Source organism: Amphibalanus amphitrite, unplaced genomic scaffold, assembly GCF_019059575.1.
Source record: "Amphibalanus amphitrite isolate SeventyFive unplaced genomic scaffold, NRLGWU_Aamphi_draft 000600F_arrow, whole genome shotgun sequence".
In the NCBI taxonomy this organism is placed as follows: Eukaryota; Metazoa; Arthropoda; class Thecostraca; order Balanomorpha; family Balanidae; genus Amphibalanus; species Amphibalanus amphitrite.
This window is the reverse complement of record NW_024882094.1, coordinates 84,320-105,049: the sequence shown is the minus strand read 5'-3', so window position 1 is coordinate 105,049 and position 20,730 is coordinate 84,320. Positions and strand designations below refer to the sequence as shown.

The following is a 20,730-nucleotide window of genomic DNA, read 5'->3' as shown; positions in this document are numbered from 1 at the left end:
GTGCCGCCCAACATACAGCCCAGGGCCCCGTGGAAGTGGTGGGAACAAAAGGTTCGTGACAAAAAGTTTATTCAAGGCAAAAAAACAGGGTAAAGAGGCTAAATTTGTCAGGAAGTCTTGCGAAAAGATCCAAATGAATTAAATACCTTGCATACAACAATCAATACACGTTTTCAAAATATGTTGAGAGGCGTCGAACAAAGAACAGGGCGAGCTGTTGATGCATGTAAGAACCGGATATGATGCAGCCGACAAGGACTGATTACTAAAATATTTCAAAAGCTCTTACCGGTCGATTTAAGGGGCATATTTGGAATCAACGAGCATTCCATTTTTTTTTTTTAGTGTTTCCAGAATAATGTCAAACATTTCTTTCTTTTTTAGCGCAAAGTTTGAAACAATTTTCTTTAGAATTATTGTAATGAATTATATAAACCTCAATTATATCGATAGTGGAAAGCAAGTTAGATTTTTGAATGACCGAAACACTAAGTTCAAAAATATTTAACATTGCTTTGTTCATGGCATGGATTAGGTATTCCTGGATCGGACACTCCGCCGATTTTCCGACCACCCGGCGGCGGCGGCGAATTTCCCGACGGCGAGGGCGCTGGCGTCATTTTAGCATTGCGGGCTATGGGCGAAGCGTGTCTTTTTGTATACTTTTGTCGTTTATTACTTACCTATAACCGATTTTGATGAAAATTTTTGTGAACCAAGTAGAACAGGAATTGAGGAATGTCATGGAAATATTCTTTTCCCAGGTCTGATTTAAGAAGTTGCTTAAATTCTGCTGACAAATGAGGGTTCGTGATTACAGCCGAAGAGCCAATGTTGGAATAAAGTTACGTTTTATGCGATAACATTAAAATAAGTTGATATTTGTATTAAATCATCAATAGGAACTTGTTTGACTGCCGAGGAACGATGATATTTGATGATAAATTGCATCGGCAAGTCAAGAATACCGGCTCAGTTTATGGGCATCAGGTACTGATTCCGTATGTGATAGTGACTAAATGGAGCCATAATAATTATAAGAAAGGACTAAAAATTATGTTTAAAGTGTCTGAAATTGTGTCTTATGAGCTAAAGTTCGCTAATTTCGCCCTCCATTACCGCGTTTTTAGCACGCAAGCCGGTGCGGCGGCCGCCGTCGCACTCGCCGCCGATGTTTCGGAGCTCCGCCACCAGGGCGGCCGCTTGGTCGCCGGCGCTAGTGTTGGGGAATAGGGAGTGTCCTATCCAGGAATACTTCATCCATGTTCATGGTGTAAAAGTGGAATGTTCTTTTCATAACTCACTCCCGTAATTTGACCAAACTCTGCTGGGCACGCCAGCTCGATCGGAGTCCGAGGAGTCGGTGTCCATCGTGTCAGCCCGACCTCCGAGTGTCGGACGGGTCGCGACTCGCGACTTCATCCCGTCCGCCCCGCACCCCGCTCTCCGACGCGGCCGGCCGACCACCTCCGCTGGGCGGTCGATGTCGTGGGCGGGGCGTGCGGCGGCGGCCCCGCCCACCGCCAGCTCGGCCAATCAGCGAAGTGGCTGTAATGATCAGATAGTAGCGATAGACGACTGTAATTGACTCGCGGCCGGCAATTTGTCTCGTTTGTATTCTATTAGCGGCGGGTGGCCTGATAGGCGGGACTGGCCGGCCGGCCGCCAGTGTCGCTCCGAAGCGCCGCGCCGACGCTCCGCCATGGCCGAGAAGCGCTCCTTCTGCATCGAGTCGCTGCTAGCGGGCGAGTCGCCGCGGCTGGCCTCTCCGGCCGGCGAGCGGCGCGGCTCGCCCGAGCAGCCGGTGCGGCCGCGGCCGGCGGCGCCGCCGGGCCTGCCGCTGCTCGGGCCGCCCTTCTACCCGTACCCGCTGGCGCCGAGTCTGCCCGGCCTGCTGCCGCCGGCCTTCCAGCACGCCGCCGAAGGGAAGGCCGTCCCGCAGGTGCCGCTCGACTGGCTGGCCGCCAGGGCGTCCATGTTCTACCCGCGCTACGCCGACCTCGCAGGTGGGTTCCGGGGTGGGTCCACCCCGCCAGGTGAAGCTGCGGGTCAGGGTAACCTCACCAGTTCGACCAGCTTGTTAGGTGACCTCAGTCTGGGTCAGTTTCACCTCACCCGGTCAAAGCGATCAACAACTAGCGAGACATTTAAATAACAAATGGACCACTGGTCTTTGGCATAAATTTGAGACGCTACATGTAAGTTTATTCCTACGTTGGATTGCTTTTGAAAAGCTTCACTTACGTTTGCTGATAAGATGCCTTTTTAAATCTTCAATGCATGCATTAACTTCAAACAGATTCCTTGCGCGAAAGCCTACTGATAATTTTTGCGGGTTCAGGGGTCTTGTGGTAGCAGGACTCAGGAGCTGACTGAACGGAGCCATGTCTCGGTTGCATTGCATCCAGCATCAGCTCGCAATGTTGTCTTTGTTCAACGCATGCTGTGTATTAAGCGACTGTGAGTCTCGCCTCCGTTGCCATTTTCATAAGGTTATTGATATGATATTCCATTCCACCAGTGTGGCACAGCACACTTTCTTACAACACAAAGTTTTGACATTGGTAGTTATCAGTTAAGTCAATTATTCTGCTTACCTACGTCTTCAACCGCAAGGTGAAACCACCACTTCATCAAATTGTGTGCCAGATAACAGTCGTGAAAACGGTTAACGTTCCAACCGCAAGCCACGCCAGCTGAGCGAGTGGTGGTGGACTCCAACCGGTAGTATATAGCCCGAGGCCGGCCCGAGCCGTTTAGGCGCATGCTACTTATCCTGATTTCCGATTATCTGCTTTTGGCGGCTGTAAACCGTATGTTGACGGGTCAATACACAGCTGCCACTACAGAGGCTGGGCCTGGGCCAACAGTGGCCCGAACCAGCCCCCAATACGCGCTCATATCTCTCAACGCTCTTCAGCCCGCGTTAGCCGCTGACCCGAGTCTGGTCAGTGGAGCGCTGTCCGGTGTCGGCTCGTTATCAATATGCGGCCAGCCTGCTGGTGTTTCTCGGCTTTTAGTTGGTGATATTCACGTAAAGTGTACGGATCATCACTGAGAGGCCGAGAAACGCCAACAGCTGACTTCTTGTACGTGGAAAACCGGCAACATGCTTATTGAAAAGCGACAAGAAAAGGCGCACAGGCTCTGTCTCGCCGTTTCGCTGACGGTTCACAGTTCACATCGTATTGCATCTGCCGACCCGTGCCGGTGTCATACGGCGTAGTTAGGCTGTGCCGCTTAACACTGAAGTCAACCGGCACAGCCTACCAGTACCAGGCGGCTGCTGTCGACGTAAAACATACGTAACCGATGGATAAAGAGTCGTGGAACTTTATTCTGCAACCGATTGCAAAAGTCACTCGCGCTGCAAGACAACATTCTCTCGGAGATATTCAGCAAAGTTTTCTCGTCCACAGCAAGACAAACACGATCATCGTGTTAGCGGAGCGGAACATCAGCCATAGTCTCGGATCCTGTCCCCGCTCTGTCATCGGCCGTACAAGTTGGTGCCCTTATAAATTGAGAGTAATTTCGCTGCCTGCAACAATATCGGATTCCCAAGAAGCTTATTCGGAGGCCTTTAGCTGCAGCAAGGTCCATTTTTACAGATCGCACCAACCTCATGCCTCCATACTAGGTATACTAGCGAATAGGCTCTAAGGGCAGCGAAAATCTTTTGCATGCCTTGCGATTTACCATGAATACCTGAAAGCTGGGAAGAGTTCCCAAAGATGACGCACTTGTAGCATAATGATAAGTAGTCTGACTTATCATTATGCCATAGTGGCTGAGACTATGGCAACCATATAGAACAAAAAGCAAATTGGCACAAAAAATGTTTATTAAAAAAGACACTAGGCCAACCAAACATGTACAGTAATTGCACACATTTTGATATTTCAATTGATGAATAATTGGGGAAAAAAAGAAAAAAAGAAAGTATCAATTCACATTGGCTAAAAATCACGTTAGCTCCACCCAAGTACACTAAACCCAAGAAAGTAAATTTTGGAAACAAATTAATCACAAGTGTTCAGCGCACAAACGCCATCGAACCTCAGCTGGAATCTATTTAGGAAGTCGATATCGTTTCGTTCTTTGGCGCGATGTCTCAGTGATCAGCGATGGTTGCAGTGATTCATCGGATCAGTTGGAAACTTTGTGTGACAATTCTCAGAGTTACGGTCAACTCTGTCGGATTTATACACCAAGAGACATCCGACACTCGGTTTCGGACCAGAGCTCAGTGTCAGAACGGAAATTTATCACGATCAACAGCGAACGGTTTGTCTGGGTAGCAGGGTTTCACTATTACTGTGTTGTTAGGAAGACGGCGGCGCTATTAGTATTTTGGATGATGAGTTGTTTTTGTTGCGGAGTGATCATGTTCATCGACCAGGATTCTCGAATTAGTTAGCGCTGAGTTGAGGGAATAATGTTGTGGCTCGATGCATTTCTAGTATTCTTTTGAACGAAAAAAATGAATAGTTAATTGATGGTTCCGAAGGGAAAAAGCATTCTTATCCCTCGCACGACCAGGCCATTTCTCATAACACGAACGATCAGGGGGGGGGGGGTTGTTACGACCCCCCCCCCTGGCGTTTCGAAACGGAAGGTCGTAGAGCTTAGCGGAAAAAACCAACGGATTGCTCTCAACGAGATCTCGCGATTGGTGGTATATTTTTTTGGTCCTAGGTCAACATTTGACCTACTTTTGACCGGTCAAAGGTCAAATTTTCGGAAAAATAGACTTTTTTCAACTTTCGGCGGCGATTGCGGCAAAACGGTGGGAGATATCGACTTGAAACCTACACTATCGTGTTCCTTGATCAATTCCCTATCGTTTGGTATGTATTTCGTTTCCCTAGCTCTAAAAATGGCGCGTTGGGAGCGCCGGAAGTCGGCAAGGTCACAGTCGGCGGCAGAAATTCGAAAAATCAAAATTTAAATTTTTGAAATCTGATTGTATTTTTGGATTTGGGAGGTCCATTTGCTCCCTATAGAAGCTAATATTGCTGCATATTCCCATTGAGGTGACAAGAATTAGCAAAATAGTGGTTCTGGCGCTTTTCAAAAATAGTACCGGACGCTGTTCCTCTTGTGACGTCATAGCTCCGTGACCTGACCTGACCCGGTCAAATTTCTTATACCATATGATAGCCAATACTTGCCCCAACATGCATGGGAAGTTTCATCACGATCCATCAACCGATGTCCGTACCACCGGCAGGAAACCTCGGGCGTTGGCACTCAGTTTGTGAAAATCCGGCCGGAGGCTGTACCTCTTATGACGTCATAACTCCGTGACCTGACTTGACCCGATCAATTTTTTTTCGGCAAAAGATGCGCAAAGGTTGCCCCAGAGGGTATTGAAAATTTCAGCCCGCTACGACAAGCCGTTTAGCGTGCACTTCGAAAAAACCTCAGGGGGGGGTTGATACAACCCCCCCCCCTAGGCGTTCTAGGGTTAAGAATACTAAGCAGCCTTTGAAGTCATGCAAATATACTTTGGAAGGTATATTGCAAGGTATTTTGACATTGCAATTTGCAAGTCAATGGATGGATTAAGTGCGCTCTAATCAGCTTAATGACAGCTAACTACATTATATCCACTAATATAGCTGATACCTTTTTAAAGTATCAGAACAGTCATCCCTGGAAATAATATATAAGCATGCCTATTGTCTGATCTGGAAGCAGTGTTAATCATCTACCTACTCAGAGTAATTTGCCTAAAATTTGCTCGGCTGATCAGCACTGATTTGTCGCGCTGCACACAGCCCGTGCCACACGGGCCGTGCCGCACGGGCCGTGCCGCGGGGGTACCGGCTCGAGTCCGCGGCGGGCGCGGTGCAGCCACTCACCATAATCACGCCCGGTCCCTCGGCACCGAGCCGCGGCGCCGACCGGCCCGATCGGACCTGATGAGAACCTGACATCCCTTTTAGGCGATCACCGCACCGCCGCCGCCCGTTAGCGGGCTACGATCGGACGCCGGTGTGCACCCCCCCCCCCCTTCCCTGAGGAGGTAGCTGGACCAATCCGGGCTGATCGGTGGGCTCCATAGACGCCTCAGGGACCCCGGGCTCTTATATATTGGCACTGAGAGCTGACAGATTCACCGGGGACCGCCAACCGTCTGCTAACAGCCGAATGAAGTGGTGGCGCTATGTTCGGCACTAAATCATGTTATTTATCGATGGGAGTGATAAAATTGATGGAATATGCTGCTGCAGAGCTGTTGGACGAATTTATTTCTTATATAAGGAGAACTTCGTAAAGGCACCTAAAAAACAGTTTACTCGTACACCAATTTGATTTTAATTTCATCAGACTTGACACATACGAAGCCATGAAAGTGTTTTAATTTACTGGATCAGTGTTAAGAGTGGGTTGCAATGAAACATTAATCCGGCATTTGGGCGCGTTGTTCTATTAGGCTTCCTTCCAAGCAGGCGACTGGCGAGCACGATACAACGCATACCTTTCCCACCCTTTTGGTTTCGTTATGAATACCTGTAAGCCCTCCAGCTTTAAAGTTCTTATTTCTACAAACAAGCTCTTAAGTTATTCTAAACAGTCTATTCGCAGCTGATAAAATCGTCAACGCGAGGAGCCATTACCACCTCGGTTACTATTATTACCAAGCATATCGATATCAAGTGGTTGGGTCCAAGTGTCTGTGCTCGGGGCACCATAAACACATGAGGTTTTGAGCCACAAGAGGATACAAGTGTGACATGACAAGTGCTATCTAGAATACACAGCTTACCGGGCCATTCAAACGTCGTCCAACGGAGATTGGCTTCCCAGAACATGAAATCATGCGTGCTTCTCTAATCCTCGGTGTTAGCAGCGCTAATCATTGTTTGAACTGAGCTGCACACAGTCTGCCCAGGCTGATCTATACCTGAAGTCGTGTTTGAATAACGTCCTGTCAATCAACATCAGGCTACCGATGCGAATGTTAACGATCAGTAAAATATCAATAACACTATTAGGTGCTCTAGACAGGAAAATATTGAATATAATAATACAAATATATGAAGTTGACTTTTCTCGACATCGAAAAAGTAGAAGCCAAACAATATGTTAAAACGGTGAGAGTTCGCTTCGGCCACTGGCCTTTATCAAAGCAACGTGATTGTTAGCAATGTGATTATTACATTTCTAACAATCACGCTGGTTTGATAACTGGCTCACCGTTTATAATATACTATTCGGTTTATACGTTTTATGTTGAAGAAGAAGGCAACTTGATGTATTTGTTTATCATTATAATTAATAAAAGATGTGCTATGAATTGCTGTTGACATTCCTTGCAAATTAACGCATAAGTTTCGTTTATTGGTAACATAACATCACGCATGATGGCAACAGCAAATAAGAAAAAAATAAGTTATATATAGCTTCAAAAGATTTTAGGGTAACATCTCGAACCTTCGGCGGCCTTTTGATCGATTTTAGAACTTACTAAATTATTAATTGAAATGTGCTGTCGGATCCGTGTTCCACAAGGCGCAACATGAGGCGGTGTTAATCGCGGCGCCTGTACCTCTCTTCAGTTAATCCTCTAATCACCATTCAGAGTTTCACGACTGCCTCTCCTCTCGAGAGGGTGAATCGGGAGTGGGACCTGTCACGGCTGGGACCGGTCACCGGTACCGATCTCGGTAGTGGGAGGGAAGCCCTCTATCCCAGGGAGTGTCCCTCTCGGTGCCCCTGCCGTCACAGCTCTGTCTGCAGAGTGTCAGGCCGCTGACAGGGACAAACACCCTATCTGCACGCTGACGAGACCTAATGATAAAACAATCGATTGGTGAACGCTCCACCCAGCTGGTGTGCTCATCGGGTAGGTGACAGTGAAAGAGACAGCACTGCACAGCGACTACCGAGCACCACAGACCATCGCGACTAGCAACACTGGCTGAACCCACACCGGCTAAAGCTCAGCCATAAAAAAGTGTCACAAGAGATCAGTGCTGGCAACACTGGCTCAAGCCTGTTATTGCCCCCGACAAGAACGTTTATACAACTTTATTAGCCCGTTTGCAGATGATGAAACGTTTTATGATGCTGATTTGCAGTGGTTAATGCATTTTATGGTCTGAACCCTGTGATATATGGTTAAGCGCTGCATGAAAGACATATCCTAATCAAATGTAATCGATGTAACCCTATACAGAATGATGGTCAATTAGAGAGTGTCTTTTATCTCCGGAATACTGTCACAGGCCAGACAATGTCGATGAGCGGAACTGACCGCACCCTTGTAATGGACCGCAAGCGACACGGACCCTTGTGGTGTTCTCTGATTCATGCAGTCCACTCCGGGAGTTTAACGACCGGTAAGTGTAAAGGGCAATGCGATAGGCTCTACAAAATTAAGAGGCCATCCTGACGCCGGGAAATATCTAAAACAAATATGTTCGTAACAATTCAAACCTCTTCAAAATGGACCTCAATTAATTATAAACGAAAATAGGGTCACAATCTTCAGTTTTCCGTAATCAGACCCGTAAATTCCAACAGTATTGGGTCACCCCGCACAGTCACCACTACCAGTATCGAGCCTCGGTTCCCAGGCCCCGAGGTGCGTCGGGCCCGATTCGCCTCTGAGCTATCAATTAGTGGCGCTGTGTTTTGGCCGAAACCCCATAAATCTGTCACGGCGCGCCGCGATTGTAGCGTGCGCGTCAGCGCGCTCGGCTCGACTGTTTGCACAATGCACACCTGAGCGGCTGTTTATTCTGGAGGCATCCGGTGTTCAGAGGCAGAATATTACAAACAACAGGAAACCAAACGCCGTGCTTGCTGAATAACGTTGAAGGATCCGAGAAGTTTGGAATTTCTCCGGATATTGCTGCAAAATGGCTCTCCGAAAAGGTACCGATAATTTACAGCCCTGAGATGTGACATACCTAGGTATAAGGTGTTAAAATTGTATTTGAACTGTTCGTAATCGAGGGATTATTCTAAGAGTATATTCCGTTACCACACAGAGACTAACTAACTCTATTAGGGCTCAGTCAGCCATTTTATTAGCTCGGCGCCTGGCATCGGATAGCACAACCATAGCTGAGCGTCAGTCACGTTTTGTTCGACAATTCGGCGATAGCTCCCACACAATTTCCCACGCATTGGATAGGCGTCTCTATCCAATATTAGAAACGAACTTTATTAGAAACAATATTAGAAACGTCAAACGATGCGCCTTTCGTGTAGGATGTTCCACGAGCGGAACAGATGATCGTTTGTGAGCTGTATCAGAAATCAAACAGAATCAGCGTTGATAAATGATATGCCTACTGCCTAGCATGGCGTCGCTCTATTCGTGCTGTCGTCACACCGGCCAGTGGGTGACGGTGCTGTATTGGCTGGAATTTCTCCCGCCGCTTGCAGTGTGTGCTGCAATCCAAGATGGCTCCCGGGCCCTCCGCCCACCCGAGCCCGTCCGCTCACAGACAGCTCAGCCCGCGGTAGCATACGGGGGCGGACCGGCCATCACTGCACTCCCGGCACCTCTGCAGCTTATCAGCCTCCAGCGCTGGCCGAGTGCTTGCTGGACACACAGCGTTGTCAGTGAGCGGGTAAACCTGCCGCCCAGTCTCTCAGCGGCCTGTTGTCGGCCCGAGATGAACGCTCGTCTGTCAGCGAGCGGTAGCCCGAGGCGGAAACGGGGGCCGGCTAATCGCAGTCCAAACAGGTCGGCGCGGGCCTATCAGCGTGAGACGCGCCCGCCGCGACCGTTCTCAGTGTACTATCGGCGGCACGCAGCTGGGCCGGCCCGCGAGGCGGACAAAGGATTGGACTCAGGTGCTTCAGAGCTGAACAAACCTCACACAAAAGGTGACTTGAGGAGCTATATTTAGCAAGATATTTGGGCCTTTCCTGCCTTTGCAACAACGCCAGATGTTTCCAACTCAAACGTTTGTGGAATGCAAGGTGCATTGTCAAGTTCAGCAGCTTCAAAAATTTGTCTCAGAAGTGACACGAGTTAGCAGAAAGCAGCTAGGCTTCTGAAACCACCAACAAAAGTATCCGAAAGGATCAGAGCAGGGAGCGGGCAATCGAATTCCCGATGACTTGGACTGCAGCTCTCCTCTGCTCATGTCAGCTCGGCGGCTCGGCACCCATTCCCGAGCGCCCGGCCCGACCCGGTCGCTGTTGCCTTTGTGTGTCCAACCAGGCGGCGCCGGGCAATCAAAACACAACGAGCCACTAAGTGGCGGCAGAGCGGCCGCTGAGGAGGTCGGCGGCATGACGCGCCGCTCCAGCGGCAAACATGACGCCCTATGCACCGGCACGGTCGGCAAACGTGGCACCGTGCCGCCAGGCTGCTCCAATGCTCCGCTGCGGAGACGCTGCAGCGCTCGCTGCCGGAGCGATCGCTGAGCTGAGTGCCTAGGGACATTTCGAACTTGTGGTGGAAGTCTAATCGCATGCCTAATGAGCTTGCCTGGGCCGTTTTTTCACATAACCAATTCTTTTTCGGTTGAATGATGATGAAGTAATGTTTGGTTAAAAATGTAAAAAAATAAGCCTTTAGGTCAAACTGTCGAGGTCAGGCAGCAGGCTCTCTTGACTGTAACCGTTCCGAGTATACGACGCAATGCCTGACCCAGGGTTGAACAGAAGACAGACGGTGAGCAGGCGTCACCAGCACCACCGGCTGGTGGCGGCGCTCCCCCCTCCCCAGCCGGTGGCTCGGAACTCGGACCGGGCACCTGCTGACAGACAGCTGTGTTTGTCAGAGAGCTCCGATATACGCCGACCGTGGCCCGCCGCCACCATACAGAAGGTCGCACAATAGAAAAAAACCAGCCACAAACAGTCGTTGAGGCCAATTGTGAATGTGTTTCTGCGGTGTGTTGTAAATGGCTTGATTTGATTGCCGTTTCCCTTTCGATTAGTGCCTAATGACTTGCATGGATTTGCGGTACCTAGTTCAAATGTACTTGCTTAGCTTTCGACAGCTTTGAAGGTTGAATGTGTTCAAACTGATCACACCAAATGAACAGTACCCAGTCAAGTTCATGGTGAACATTGAACAGGTGCAATATTTTACGGCGATAGTAGCATACAAAGTCGAGCTATGGCTTCTAGCCTTTCATCACCGACCTTCAACAGCTCCATTGACTAACTAGTGAGGACACACGACGCCTTTTATGAACATCGCACTTCAGCATGGCGTCTGACAGAGTCTCTCGGACCGGGGTCACCCGTCCGCCGCTGCCAAACGCTGCCAGATGGGCACCAGTGACATTATCTGTGCGCGGCACACTCTGCTATTTGCTCTGCTCCAATAGTGGCCGTTGTCTGCCGTCTGTGAGCCTGGGTGAGTCGGGGAGCAGACCGGGGAGCGAGCGGCCACCCCTGTCGGTGACGACAGGCGGCAAATCGGCGACAGATACGCCGCCGCCGTGACGATCCCGGCGCGGTGCTCCCTGGGCCGTCTGCCGGGCTCGGTCGGTTCGGTCGGATCTCCGCTGAGGACAGATGGGCTCGCTGTCGCCGGCGCAACTCATCCCTACACGGCACCGCTGGGTAAACGGCGGCACGTGCCGGCCGGCCGCGCGCGCACGAGCCCGCATACAAATGCGATCAGCCGGCGCGTGGTATTGTCACCGTGCGCACAGCTGGCGGCGATAAATATCGGCGCCAAAATAGTCCGATTAATTCCACTGAGTGGTAGTGACTGAAACGCGGATTTGGAAACGGTTAGCAGGGCGGAAAATAGCTGTGTGAATTATGTATGAAAATAGCCAGCGATAGCCGGGAAAGCAATTTGTTAGATAGTGTGTTGACGGAACATCACGCGTCGAGACACAAATATATAAAACATTTGGCTCCGAGGCATTATGGAAATCGCGTTGGCAGTCAGATGCTCGCCGGCCGGCTAAATAGGTTCACGGAACATGGCGTCTGTGACACACTTGGTGACATGCCATTTTGGGGTGCGGCGCTATGTCACTACACAGGACGGTATCAAAAGTAATATCTATAAGCTGTGCTTCAATACATATAGATCAATAATTGCAAATACCTGATAATGTGCGTACCTGTGCTATTTCAAAATTTCGTATCCATCAACATTTGAGCGTTATATATTGACACATTTATGTCCGTTGCCAGCAGAAACTTTTAGGTCCTTTACAATGGTCAGGAACGCGAGGAGACACGTTCATAGCCGAGTCAAGTGTATTTTGAAGACAATGTAAAACACATCGTCCTTCATAAAGTGACACCGTTTTAAACTCTTTCAATAACTCGTTGTCAATTATAGGTATACGGGTGGGCACTGGGCAGATAAAATGGGACAAGTTGGGACAGATAACATGGGAGCAAAGCATTGTCAGTACTTGAGCAGAGTATAGGCGGTAAAATCCTTATCTATAAATTATTATATATATAATTACCTCTCCGCCTCCTCTTATAGCATTGCATCACCATAAAACTGAATCACTCACCACCCTTTAATTCACATCACACCCCTACCATCGTTACTTCACCTACTGGGGATACCGCGTCAGCCGCTAATCCCTGTGAATGCGCTCCGCTCATCTGCCCTCCCTCTCTCTCTCCCTCTCTCTCTCTCTCTCTCTCTCTCTCTCTCTCTCTCCCTCTTTCCCTTTGCCCTCCCCGCGCCGGGGCATCATCTCCGCGTGATTTATGCCAGCGGGCCCCTGCTCGCGCGCCGCCAATTAATTTAGATTGGTAATGTAATTAAGGCTAAATGGCGGTGTGGCCGTCGGGTCGTCTGTCGCCACGACGGGTCGTACCGACGATCGTGATGGTCGATCGGGACGAGTCGGCCATCGGGCGGTATCGATGGAGGTAGGGGAGATGATGGGAGGAGAGGCGGGAGATGGCCGACCGGGAGACTGGAGGAGGAAGCGAAGAAGGAGAAGGAGAAGTGGAAGGAGAGGAAGGAGGAGAAGGACATGGTAGAGATAGGATTGGGAAACAGACTCAGAAATGTGATAGCGCGATAAATACATTAGAGACTGAAATTAATTCACCGACTAACATCTGCGTAAGCTGCGAATGAAATCCTTTATTTGAAATGCTAAATTCTTTAGGAATGTTTTTATGTCAACTCAAAATAAACCTTTTTTTGCCCTGATCCAAACAAATGCCTTCCTGGTCTCCCGATGTCATTATTTCGACCTAACTTCGGCCTTTGCCCGAATATATAAATCGCCTTCTTCATCCACTGGTGTTGGTGGTCTGATTTTGACAGGCATGCTGGTGGCAGCAGTTTCGGATGACAGATAATCTGTCATTGGTTAGCTGACATCTCCAGAACCCGCGGCCGATCGGTGCTAGCTCTTCGATGCTGGTATCTGACCGACGCGATGACAACTGAGGTTCGCTGGGCTGTTCAGATGACCGGTGGCTGCCGTCAGAGTTCCGGAATCAGTGCAAAAGCAAATTACAGGCTAAATCAACGGAATCGAGATCAAGTCGCTACGGGGTAACGGTGGACCGTCCGCACTCCGCTTCCAGACTTATCTCAGCATAAATGCGACAGGTCTATATTATCTATATAGAATCTTGGGATTTTAATGTTCAGGAAACCTTTCACCTGGAGTAACAATTAATTTGCCAATATTTCCAATATAGAAAGATAGATAGATAGATAGATAGTGTAAAACACAAGGGCATTTCAAGGATGAAAACACAATCTAGTTACATGGTCTACAAATTTGCGATCACGATTTAATTATGTAGAATAACATTGAAAAATTTTAAATCACCGTTTAATGCATAAGGTCATTGAAATCTTCAACAGCATAATGCAGCCGAAACCCTGTGTCCATGTTTGTTTTCCGTGGATCTTGGACTAAAAGCAATTTTCCTAAAAGGTCACGAATCATTACACCCGAGCACTATCAACGGTTTCCGGCTGATCATCATGTAACGTATCTCTTACTGACCGGCTGCAGACAAGTTAACAATCGTCTCCATCCGACTGCATATCTAGCAGAACTCCTTTCACTCTCCGGCGAACCGGACAGCTCGGCGGCTCGGCGGCGATCGGCGGACCCGCTCTGAGCGGCCGTCTCTCGGATACCGCTCAATATCGCTGATGTGGCTGAACGGACCGCGTCGAGAGTGGAGAGTCGGCGCCGCCCCCGCCCCCGCCCCGCCGCCAGCGCCGCCCGCCGCCCGCCCGCCGCCGCCGCCTAGTTGTGCGGAAAATTTCGCTCCACGCGCCGGGCTTTGTATGCCGGCACCGTGCCGCGTCTCGGCACGGGCCGTGTCGTCTGTCCCTCGGGACTGGGCGAGAGTGAAGAACAGGCTGCGAGGAACAGAGGGAGGCGCGAGAGGCGCGTGGCACCTCAGGGGACGACCGGGAAGAGCGCAGAAACAACAGACTTCTTGATACGATGTTTTTATGTCATAAGCGTTTGATCAAGAAAACGGAAAATTCAGAACAATCTACTCAATATCATCTATGGAGTTTGACAATCCTTTTTGCATGCGTCAAACACATTTTTAAAAAGCAATAGTTCTTTGAAGAAATAGCGGTGATTATTTCGGTAATGTTGACATTTTTGTTCATTTATTTGTCAAAGAGTTGAAGATGACAAGAAGTTAATCTTTTATCTTCCACCATCCAGCCTTATTCCAAAAGCTGAATGATATTTCCGACCGGCTCACAAAATTCAAAGGTCAGTGCATTCTCAGTATAAGTTTCCGGCTGCAGTGGCTAACGGAACCTAATTTCCGTTTTAAATTATCATTTTCGGCGTTCAAATTAAAAGCAGCCAAATATGAAGAGCGTTAACCCCTCAGTATGACAGCTTTCCATCATTGCCTCCTTTCAGTAAGTTACGGTTTTGCTTCAGTATATCAGCAAACCCCACGAGCTCACGAGCATACCATGAGCAATCAAGAAACAGCACAGCATGCCGTCTGCAATGCAGAACCGTAACATGACTCATTCCTTCGTAGCAATCGCAAGCCTGCCCATTGTCCACTCTCAACACCCTAGCTGCAGAAGCAACTCCTGTTGTCTAAAACGAAAGACTCCGTAACGTTAAAAAAGGTTTGCATTTAATCAGGTTTGAAAGTTGACTTCTTGCACTGGCCTACATCGAGGATGCTCTACTGAGCCCATCCATCTTCTTTGTCCGGTCAAATCTCTCCAGGGAGACCTGATTGAGCGTGAACTGCCTCCACCCACTGACCCGCCGATAGGCTGCCTTCTGAGCCATTGAGCTCTTTGTGAGCGCCGCCAATGAATTTAACCCGTTACCCGACCGCCGCTGTGTCGACTGGGCCTCTGCCGCACACGAGGACTGGGGACCGCCGCTGTGTCGACTGGGCGCCCCCGCCGCACACGAGTACTGGGTGCTGACGGCCGCCGCTCAGAGCGTGACATCTGGGGCCCGGCCAGCCACCCAGCTCCCCATCACGTATCAATTAGCCCGGCCATGGCGCATAAATATAACAAAGCGGTGTTTGCCAACGTTTGGCGCTCGCGGGGGTGCCACCCGGCCGCAGGCGCGGCCACTCCGGCGCGCGCGCCGCGCCGCTCCCCCACCTTAATCCGTCGGCGTGTCATTAGCCTATTACACGGTGCGTTAGCTATTCATACCATCAATTTGCCGCATATTAAATTAGCACAACAATGGCGCGGCATCAGGCGCCGCCGACTCGGCGTCGCTCCCCGCGCGGCCACTTGTGATTTCGGCGGCAATAGACAGTTACGGCGCATCGGCCACACAATCGGCGCGCGCCACCTAATGGCCGCCACGTGCTGAGACATTGATGGCGCGTGAACGGGCGCGGCGGCGACAGCGGCGCAGCGCGCAGCGGGAGGCTGCCCCGGGCACAGTGCAACTGAGCTGACGGCACCAGGGCAGCGCATTCAGAGGGTAATGACGCGGCGGTATTGAGGCCAGACACCTGGCGAACTCAGTTATAGTGGGAAAACAATGATATGTGTGAGGGATGGCACAGTTTGAGCTGAGCTGCATTTGATTTACACGTGGCATTTAATCTCTGGGTGACATTCATTAATGCTCAATCGAATTATTGTGCAGCGCGTATCTTTTTAGCATTTGTTTCTCGATCGCATTAAAACGATTAGTGGAAAAGGAAGATGTGAAGCTTAATCATTCAACAAATGAATATCAAGAACCTGGCCAATTCCCGAGGACCCACACCATCAGTCATCACCACTCACAGCCGCGATGTCGCCTCCTCCCCTGACCGCCACCGCCGTGCTCCGTCCTCAGGTGGAGCCCAGCACGCGCTGCTGGGTAAGACGCGCCGGCCGCGCACCGCCTTCACCAGCCAGCAGCTGCTGGAGCTGGAGAACCAGTTCCGACAGAACAAGTACTTGTCGCGGCCGAAACGCTTCGAGGTCGCCACCAGCCTGATGCTGACCGAGACTCAGGTTAGTGAGACATAGCCAAAGGTGGTGGGCGAGACACAGTGAGACACCGCATTGTCAGGGTGAGACATGACGCTCCACACCTAATCTTAGACGTCTCGGGCCTTACACAACGCGAACTTCAGGCGAGAAAGTCAAAGACATAACTAAGATTGGATAAAACTTCATTACTCGCTACCGCGGGCAAAGTCGAGAATTGCTAATTTTATCAGCAATGTCCTTTTTGTCCTTCCGGCTGTCGAACTCATCAACTGTCACCGTTTATTCGGCAAATTTTACCGATATCTACCGCTATCGAGCCGGAGCCGCACATAGTAGCCATTACTACGAAGAACACTTGAGCCGAACAGGATACATCCGACCCTCGATTCGGAAGCGCGTGTGCCGCAGTGGAGTGTGGCGCCTCATTGGCGTACTTACATTTGCACGGCGCGATATTGCAGCTACCGATCTGTATCACACTAATCCGACGTTTGTGTGAGCCACTTGAAACGGACAGTTCGGTGAAACAGCGCAGCTTTGAGAGCAGAGGACAATGGATGTTTGCTCACGCTATCACTTACATGCAATTACAAATATTGGACAGAAAGATAATTCCCGTGACAGAAGATGGCCGTCTTTGACTTTTGAAGTGGCTGGCAATCCCTGACGACTATTTTTGTAGACCGTCTTCCATAACACACATATTTCTTCCAGGTGAAAATCTGGTTTCAAAACCGGCGCATGAAGTGGAAGCGGAGCAAGAAGGCCTCCTCCCAGGACGGTAAGGCGAAGAAGGCTGCCGCCGGCGGCGGTGAGGTCTCGGGTGGTGGGGGCGGCGGCGGCGGCGCGGGAGAAGCCGAGGATCCCGAGGTAGACGTTTGTGAACACAGCGACTCGGCCGAGAGTGACGCGGCGCACGAGCGGCCCACCCCGGAGCCCGAACCGGAGCCGGAGCCGGAACGGGAGCCGGAGCAGGAAGCAGACCGGGAGCGGCAGCCGGAGCCGGAGCCGCGGCTGACGGCAGAGTCCGGCCAGGAGCCGGTCGCTGCTCCGGTGGATTTCAGCAGCTTCGGACCGAGACGCGCAGAGGGGGTGCTCAGTGTCAGCAAGTTTGCACGAGACCCGGATCTTATGTATAGGCCATACGTTGTGTAAGATGACGGGTCCGGGCATCGTGCGTTGTGTAGGGTGATTGATCCGATGGTATGTCGTATAAGGTGACGGGTGCCAGCGCCATTGTTAGTTCGCGGATGTTAACGTGTGCTTGTCATTGTGTATGTTGCCAGTGTAAGATATTTCAGCAACGGGAACACTAAGCGATGCTCAAAATTAAACTTTCTTTTGGAATTCTGTAGCACCTAAAACAAAGAAGGAAACGCATTACTGGAGTAGTTCTTGTAGAAGTTGTAGATGCCATCAGAATATGCCAGTAATCTCTAAACTAAGGAGACACTGTTTCTGTGTCAGACTTTAAATACCTCTCGTTTGCCGTTGCGGGTCATTATAAACAGACGAGAGGGAGGCGCTGGGATGTTTGGTGCTGGTGAGTGTTGTGTCGACAGTGATGTACGGATAAATGATGTGATGACCTGATGGTCGGGAAACAGCCGTGGCGAATTGATGTGACGAGTGGCAGCCCCCGATACACCGCTGTCGTTCGCCGTTGGCCGTTGCAGTCGATAGTCGCGTTCCACATTACATACAGTTCCAGTGAGTTATGCCCGTAGCAGGACTTAGCGCTCCAAGTCAAAGCGTCACCTACACATTATCATATTGCTTTAAGGTGCGACATGGCTCGTGTACCGCGAGTACTATTGTTGTTGAGTGCAGCTCCACGGCACATTTTCCCAGTCCATCGTGCTACCGGCGTGCGGCTCATGATATTTGAGGTTCTATTCTAGGCAAGACTAGTGAAGAACTGCGTCCATTGAGCGTTGGTAGTCTTCGGAAAGAAAATAGTCCGTAGAAATGCCTAGTGAGCTTGTCTTGTGGTGTTCAATAAATGTTACATATGCTGTAGGTACTCTGCGGCATATTCATTCCACAAAAACTATTTTTACAACCGACTCATTGTGAAAGAAGCTTGGCTGCAGTATTAAGATTTAGGAAAGATACACAGCACACGATACGAACCAACGCCCCCTCAGCGAAATAAAAACGAAGGGAGCATTTTTGTTCTACCGAGCGTGTGTTTGTAAGGCACGGGAACAGCTGAAGTATTTGGATTTGTGCTAGAAAATTCCAACAAGAACCCCACACCCCTCCACTCCCCCCGCCCGGTGTGTGTTCACCGGCACACCCGAAAGCCAATTGGCGCCAATGTCAACACGCCTCGGTCGATCACATGTAAACGACGCCGGAAAATCACTCTCTATTCAGCATTTGCCGCTCATTGCCTTTGAACTACCTCGCTTCGGGTCTTGATCAATTCGACAAACAGGTTTTCTCATCATCACCTGCAGCGCTAACCTGATCGGCGCCTCTCCGGGGACGACTAACCGGATCGGCCGCCGCCAAACTCGGTTAGCGCTCGTCATGGTGCTTCGATAAGTCGGCAGAGCCGAGCGGCGCCGACGCATGAGCGCCCCGTAATCCGATCGGCCCGCGGGCTGATTGGATCTATAGCCGCGCGCCAGCCGCTGATTGGTCAGAGCACGCTACCTATCCACAAATGCGATTATCTCATTGTGCTGTCCGCGCGGCACAGCCGATTGGCGCTGGAGAGAGGCACTAAACGGGGAGAGAGGGAGAGAGGGGGCTGCAGAGTGGAGAAATGCGGACAATGAGTGTAGGTGCCAGGTAAACCTACCTACCGTGGGACTCTGTCACGGCGAGAGAGAGAGACAGAGAGAGAGAGAGAGAGAGAGAGAGAGAGAGAGAGAGAGAGAGAGAGAGAGAGAGAGAGAGAGAGAGAGAGAGAGAGAGAGAGAGAGAGAGAGAGAGAGAGAGGAAGAGAAAGAGAGAGAGGAGGAGGAAAGAGGGAATTAGTTTTGGGAAGGGACGAATCTACAGCATTACAAAAGACTGTTTTTGGTAGCTAAAACATCGAAGGCTTTCCGCCTCATTCTCGCTTCTTATTCGAAAATCAACATAACGCATAAAGATTAGCTCATACGGTGAGCCAAAACATATTTTGAAGCAGAAGATTTATGGTTCCAAAAACTACATACCTATCTGGACATGGTCGGACCCACCCACCTGACTCGCAACTGTTTCCATCTGTTTTTATAAAACACACTGCAATCGTCTCGTAGTCGTGACCATACCATCGATAACTGGAGCAATTATATTTTTATACGGGCTCCCACCACGAAACGTTCGAATAAATAAACGTTTGGTAAACGCCACGGGGCAGATTTCAATTGTGTGTTTATTTCAAGACAAAATAAAAGGCATGCTCGAATAAGTCTAATACATGTGTAGGCAATGCCGCATTGAAACTGGAATGCATTGGAATGCCACAAAGAGAGTTAGATTGCCTTTTGACATGGTGTTCTTACCGTATACACGAAGGTAGGCGGTGTTTTGCTTTATCCCGTGTCATGTGCACATATTTTGGTGCTAGACAGGTAGAGTGCCGCTTGTGACAACGTTTTCATCGTCGCTTAAGTTTTACTTTGGTTCCTATTTGATGTACCCATATTTGCGAGTTTATTTCACATTTCATTCCTTTGCTGAGGGTTCAGGAAACCCATCTTATTTAAAAGTCCCTGCTGATGAAAATGAGTCTTCAAAAAAAAAAAAAACTCAGAAAAGTAGGATGAGTCAAAGCCTACAGCGGAGCAAATGAGTCACTGACGGCTATGACCACGTGTTGAATGCGCGTAATTCATTGGTTCATGGTTGCCATGGTGGACCTATATTTAGCGACTGATCTTGTGACAAAAGTCCAACGTTCACTCGCCAGCACGGGGGAGCATTCTCGGAAGCTCAGATAGCTAATGCAATTCCAGTTAGTTGGCTTATTGCTGAATGCTATCGCACACATTGGCGTACCTACAGTGTGTATTGTGCATACATCTAGATATATCCAACATCAATCCATGAAGATGCGAGTCTCTTGGTCATAAAATATAAAAGAATTATTTTGACTAAAAAAAATCATTTTTTGTTCAAGCTGTAAGAACAATATATGCTCAGTCGCAGAAATCTTAGACGGACATTACCAAACGTTAACTTTATTAAAAAGCCACCCTCCTTCAAGGCAATAAAATGCTTAAGAACTAAAAATTGAATCGCACAAAATCATATTCGTTGCAATTCCATGCGCAAAATGTAAGAAAAAAGGCATTTCGAAACGACCAACAGCTTGAAAATTGAGCATTATGCACTTTTGT

General features: G+C 49.5%; 1 protein-coding gene across 1 annotated transcript; it reads left to right on the top strand.

Moving 5' to 3' along the window:
• The first annotated feature begins 1,616 nt into the window (after window positions 1-1,616).
• Window positions 1,617-18,500, top strand: LOC122394571 (motor neuron and pancreas homeobox protein 1-like). Its single transcript, XM_043391548.1, has 3 exons — window positions 1,617-2,006; window positions 16,254-16,414; window positions 17,108-18,500. The coding sequence occupies exons 1-3, from the start codon at window positions 1,703-1,705 to the stop codon at window positions 17,546-17,548; spliced, it is 906 nt and encodes a 301-aa protein (XP_043247483.1). The 5' UTR covers window positions 1,617-1,702; the 3' UTR covers window positions 17,549-18,500.
• The last annotated feature ends 2,230 nt before the right edge of the window (window positions 18,501-20,730 follow it).